At 41.5% G+C, this 6,000-nt stretch overlaps 1 protein-coding gene across 5 annotated transcripts in view; it reads left to right on the top strand.

Annotated features, from left to right (window-relative positions):
• Positions 1-4,421: 4,421 nt before the first annotated feature.
• The window catches only part of DPYD (dihydropyrimidine dehydrogenase), a 504,044-nt gene continuing 502,465 nt past the window's right edge, over positions 4,422-6,000 (top strand). For all 5 annotated transcript variants that reach the window (XR_009557876.1, XM_035123777.2, XM_035123774.2 and 2 more), the window contains exon 1: positions 4,422-4,523. Coding sequence is in view for 4 of the 5 variants with exons in the window: in XM_035123777.2 (XP_034979668.2) it covers positions 4,485-4,523 (39 nt within the window). In the remaining variant the exon portion in view is untranslated. The remainder of the gene's footprint in view (positions 4,524-6,000) is intronic.

The following is a 6,000-nucleotide window of genomic DNA, read 5'->3' as shown; positions in this document are numbered from 1 at the left end:
CCTGTCTGGAAAACAGTTTGAAGTTCTGGTGACATAATCATACTGGAAGTGACATATCATGCCATTTCCATTGGGGAGGGGGGGGGTTACAAGATGTCCAGAAGTGTGCTGGGGAGGGGGGGGATTTTTTCTGAGTCACTTGATTAGAGCTTAAAAAAAATTAGTGGCTACATTATTATTATTATTATTATTATTATTATTATTATTATATTTCCAAATACCCAACCCTATGCCCTTGGAAACTTTACAAGAAGCTGCTGCAGGAGAGGGAACTTTGAGCCACATCTTGGCAACAACAACAACAACAACAACAACAACAACAATAATAATAATAATTCTAGTTACAGGTAGGTAGCCGTGTTGGTCTGAGTCGAAGCAAAATACTAATTGCAGTCATCAGCAGTCATTAACAGCCATCTACAGGTTTACCACTCCCATCAGCCCATCACCCATTCCCACCCACCCCCACCACCCTCTGTATATATATATATATATAGGGTCTGACACTTCTGTTTCAAGTGTATCTGAAGAAGTGTGCATGCACACGAAAGCTCATACCAAAATATAAACTTAGTTGGTCTTTAAGGTGCTACTGAAGGAATAATAATAATAATAATAATAATAATAATAATAATAATTTATTATTATTATTATTTATATCCCGCCCATCTGGCTGGGTTTCCCCAGCCACTCTGGGCGGCTTCCAACAGAAAAATAAAACACAGTGATCTATTAAACATTAAAAGCCTCCCTAAACAGGGCTGCCTTCATATGTTTTCTAAAAGTCTGGTAGTTGTTTTTCTCTTTGACATCTGATGGGAGGGCATTCCACAGGGCAGGTGCCACCACCGAGAAGGCCCTCTGTCTAGTTCCCTGCAACTTGGCTTCTCGCAATGAGGGAACCGCCAGAAGGCCCTCGGTGCTGGACCTCAGTGTCCGGGCAGAATGATGGAGGTGTAGACGCTCCTTCAGGTATACTGGACCGAGGCCATTTAGGGCTTTAAAGGTCAGCACCAACACTTTGAACTGTGCTCGGAAACATGTTTCTAGGACTAAGGTGAAAATGCAAATCACCCTTCTTATTTTTGTTATTGGGTACTGCATGCTGCTCAAGTAACCTTGTCATACGTACAGTACGGAAATGTGGGACTTTGTATGTTGTATTTTTGTTTTGCTATGCCATTATGAAATTGTTACTATGGTGTTATTTTGCTACGTTATTGTGAAATTGTTTTGTAGAGGTTTTTTAAAAAATGCTTTCTTAGTTGTAAGCCACTTTGAACATGACTTTGTGGGAAAGCGGCAAAGAAATAATACAAATGGATGCATATATTTAATTACACCCCATTAAAGACCACCTTCTGAAGCAATAATAATAATAATAATAATAATAATAATAATAATAATAATAAATTTTTATTTGTACCCCGCCCTCCCCAGTCAAAACCGGGCTCAGGGCGGCTCACACCAATAAAATTACAATAAAACATAAAATCAATTAATTAAAATACAGACCAAAATACAGTATTAAAATTTAAAATGCAGCCTCATTTCGAGTAGTCCACAAATTCAAGCCAAGAGGGAGGAAAAACACAGGGGTCAGACTAAGTCCAACCCAAAGGCCTGGATGTAACTTGTAAACAGCATAACTTCAAATCTTCAGTATAATTGAATATGATTCTGGTTTCTGGCACTTCTGTCAATAACATATCATTGTGTTTTGCAGAAACAAAAACCTATGTCGTCTTAGTATGTACACTTTGCAGTACAAGATAGTCTTGATCATCTGCAGCCAGAAATTTTCATTGACCGTTCTTCGCTTCCAGCAACTTACAGCTTGTACCCTACAATTTTGGGAGTTGGAGTGACCCCAGTTGCCTCAGCTGGTCATCCAAATACCGTCTCCATTCAGTAGGAGAGGAGATGCACATGCAGAAGCTTGGATCCCAAGTTGCTCCTCCATTTGGATACGAGGAGGAATCTCTGCCAACTCCTTCCTCCATTTGCAGATCTGACAGCAATAGAGACGTGGAGTTCCTATAAGCAGGCAAATGGAATGGAATCTTTCCTTTCCTTCTTATGCTGTATTGTTTTAATATTCAATTGGGAGCCGTCCAGAGTGGCTGGAGAGACTCAGCCAGATGGGCGGGGTATAAATAAATAAATTATTATTATTATTATTATTATTATTATTATTATTATTATTATTATTATTATTATCTTCCACATATCAAGAACACAGCCAAAGGAGGATTTTATGTCTGTGTGCCTTCCGCTTGGCTTACAACCTTGTTTGAAAAAAAACAAGCATCTGTGATACTGTGAGAGCTGGTTGAGTGATAACGCCATCAGTTTTGATGCACAATCATATTTACAACAGCAAGTGATGCTCAGGGCACAAATTTAATTTGACAGCCATTCTCAAATTGCCCATTAAAAGTGCTGGTACGCTCAGTCATTTCCTTTCTAACCCTTTTATTTTATTTTATTTGCAACTTGAATCAGAGCTAGTGGATTTTCACCGTAATATTCTCAGCAAGCTTGCCTCAACTAACTAATTTTTATCGCAGATCAGTAGGTGCTCCCTAACTGAAGGTTTTGCTGAAACAAAATTTAAAAAATTCATTCCAGAAGCACCTTAGAGACCAACTAAGTTTTTCATTGGTGTGAGCTTTCGTGTGCATGCACACTTCTTCAGTTATCTGGTGGTAGTTTAGTTCTGTTCCAAGGAAGTATTTTAAATACCAGCCATCATCCTTGGCTTCACTCAATTTTGTTCATAACACTCTTCCATTTTCTTCTAGTTGTGAGGGTGGTGGATGTGGAGGGGCCTCACAAGTGGAGTAGCCTAGGGCCTCTCTTCATCTAAATCCAGCCCTGGGTGACCCTTGTGGTCCTTTCCAGTTCTACGAGTTTTTATTTATTTAATAATTTTCAACAAATTTAATATATACAGGTCTTTTTATTTATGATTTTTAATTTTATACATTACAGTCATTTTACAATCATTTTAACATTTCAAAACTTGACTTTCCCCTCTTTCTGTGGTTTCTTAAATTTATTTTTAATATTTTCTGCATATCCAAATGACCTTTACGCATCTACATTAAATATATACACTTATAAAACTGCAAGTTATTACAACAATCCAGCCAATGTTCTTATCTGTTTACAATTCATTTGTAAATATTCAGTAAACCATTAGTTTGTTATCTTTGTTTTCCAGTAAGTTTTGTCATTTCTGCATATTTCATAAGTTGTTTTATCCCTCCTTCTTTTGCCCGACAACAGATCAAAATAATATTGATTCGATCTTGAAAGAAATTACAAAAACTATTAGGAGATAATTTGTGAAGGGGGGGGCAAGATTTCAACTGCCTGGGGGCCTCCACAGGGTTTAATCCAGCACTGCGCCCTCACCAGAAAATCCTAGAAAGGCAATGTTTGAATTAAAAAGTTGTCAACGAGTTGTCAAAAAGAAAAATAACTACCAGACTTTTAGAGGACTTTTAGAGGGCTCCAGAGTGCCAGCAATGGATTCAAATTTCAAGAAAGAAGATTCCACCTAAACATTAGGAAGAACTTCCTGACAGTAAGAGCTGTTCGGCAGTGGAATTTGCTGCCAAGGAGTGTGGTGGAGTCTCCTTCTTTGGAGGTCTTTAAGCAGAGGCTTGACAGGCATATGTCAAGAATGCTTTGATGGTGTTTCCTGCTCGGCAGGGGGTTGGACTGGATGGCCCTTGTGGTCTCTTCCAACTCTATGATTCTATGATTCTAGGACATCTGAAGGCAGCCCTGTTTAGGGAGGCTGTTAATGTTTAATTGATTATTTTATTTTAATTTTCTGTTGGAAGCCGCCCAGAGTGGCTGGGGAAACCCAGCCAGATGGGCGGGGTATAAATATTTATTATTATTATTGTTGTTGTTGTTGTTGTTGTTGTTGGCGTTGTTGTTATTATTATTATTATTAAGAAAATGTGCACAACCAAATGCACAACCAAATCACTGAAATCCTCAGACTCCTATTTAATCTGTGTTCGCCAGTCTAAATGCTACATGCAAGTGTCAGATATCCTTTTACTGTAACTTTTTCATCGCTCTCTCTCACCAGTTTACAAAACTTTGATTACAGTATTTCGTTTATCCTTTCCTTTTGTGTATGTTACTTACATTGTTGCAAACTGCACACGCTTACGCAATTAAGTAATCAATATCCCCCCCCCAAAAAAAACCCCTTCTTTAAAGCAAGGCCCTGTTTGAATGTTTTCCTCCCTGCAAGCTCAGCAGAAAAAAAGCCAAGAGGCTGGAGAGGGCGAGCCGGGAGGCAGCTGCGGAGCCGGAGGGGCAGCCCCGAGGAAGATCTCCGCCGCGTCCGCCCACTGGGGGCGTTGCTGGGCGTGCTGGGTCCGCGTCGCGCTTTCGCTTCGCCCGCTGGACGATTCCTGGAAGGCGGCGGCGAAAGGGCAGACGCGGCTGGCGCGAGTATGGCCCGTTGGCTGAGCCGGGACCCGGTGGACATAGAGGTACGGTCGTGTCCTCGAGCAGGGGGGCGGCAGAGGAGGGCGCGCGAGGAGCCCTGTGGCGCCTGGAAACCGGGAGGAAGAAACTTGGGACCCCAAGGAGCCTCTGCTGCGGTCGCCAAGCAGTGCAAGGTGTCCGGAGTCCTTGGTGGCCGCAGGCTTGACTTGTGCGCTCGAGCGATATGTGGGCCTCTGGGCATGTGCAGAGTGGGGGTTTTTTTCTCCCCCTCTCCCGTGGCTGGTTATCAAGAGAGGCAGGGCTCCCTGCTTGTAAACAGACTGGAGCCTTTCCACGTGTGTGCGCGCGCGGGGCGTGTGCGTAATGAAAGAGACTAAGCTCTGAATATCCCCTATGCTAATACTGCTTTGCCAAAGGTAGACAGGTATCCGTAGGCAAGACCACAATGCAGTGCCCAAGCTGCACAGGCTGCAGAAGGGAGTGACTAGCCTGTGCCCCTTCCCCCCGCCGCCAAATGTTGCTGAACTACAAATCCCACCATCCTTTGCCATTGGCCATGCTGGCCGAGGCTGATGGGAGCTGCAGTTCAACAACTCTGGGAGACCCACGGGTTTGTCACTCTTGCTTTTCCCCAACGGAAGGAAAACTCCGTTCTCCAAGCATTCAGGCATTGTAATTTGGCCTGTATTTCTTGCCTATCGCTCTTTGGCCACCTGTGACTGCACGGGATAGCCTTTGGCAGACCAGAATTTCTGGTTTCTCATTCTCTTCTGGATACATATACCGGTAGTTATAGCCTCATCTGGAGGTCAAAAGGCAGAGATTGCAGAGAAACTTTTGATGATTGTGTCAGCAAATCCAAATAGTGCTTTTCTGTCCCATCTACCTATTTCTCAATACGTATATTTCTAAATAAAATTTCACCAGCAGTGCAGTAAGCATCCTTTAAAAAAAAAAGTAAGGGTGCTTCTGGAATGTTGCTATTCGGGGATGAGAGTCAATCACATACTGGCAAAATTTATTTATTTTTATTTATTAAATTTGTTATATACCACCCTTCAAAAGCTCAGGGCAGATCACAGAATAAAATATTATATAGAACACAGTTCTATATAATAGAATATTATACCATTCCTTCCCACAGGCACATATTAAAAGGCTGTAGAATATAAATCAGCCAAAGGCCTGGTTGTGCAACGACAGCTGATTTGATGCTCTTGCATTAAAAAAAAAACTCTGCTTCCTGCTACCCCTCAAAAAATCTGAATTTTTGGATGGAAAAAGTGATGGCAACATGCACTTGAAAGTGGGATAACAATGGCTTGAGGTAGTATCACCCAGCCTTTCCAAAACAAATTGGAACAAATGCTCAGTTTGATTTACTTATTTAAACCATTTCTGTACTAAGGTATGGTGTGTGTGTGTGTGTGTGTGTGTGTGTGTGTGTAGTACCAAAAAAACTAAACTAAACAAGCAGCTTAACAACATATAACAAATATACAAAAATACACAGTTGCACAT

Source organism: Zootoca vivipara, chromosome 7 (genome assembly GCF_963506605.1).
Source record: "Zootoca vivipara chromosome 7, rZooViv1.1, whole genome shotgun sequence".
Taxonomy (NCBI): domain Eukaryota; kingdom Metazoa; phylum Chordata; class Lepidosauria; order Squamata; family Lacertidae; genus Zootoca; species Zootoca vivipara.
The sequence above is the reverse complement of the archived record's forward strand: the minus strand, read 5'-3'. Positions and strand labels throughout refer to the sequence as shown.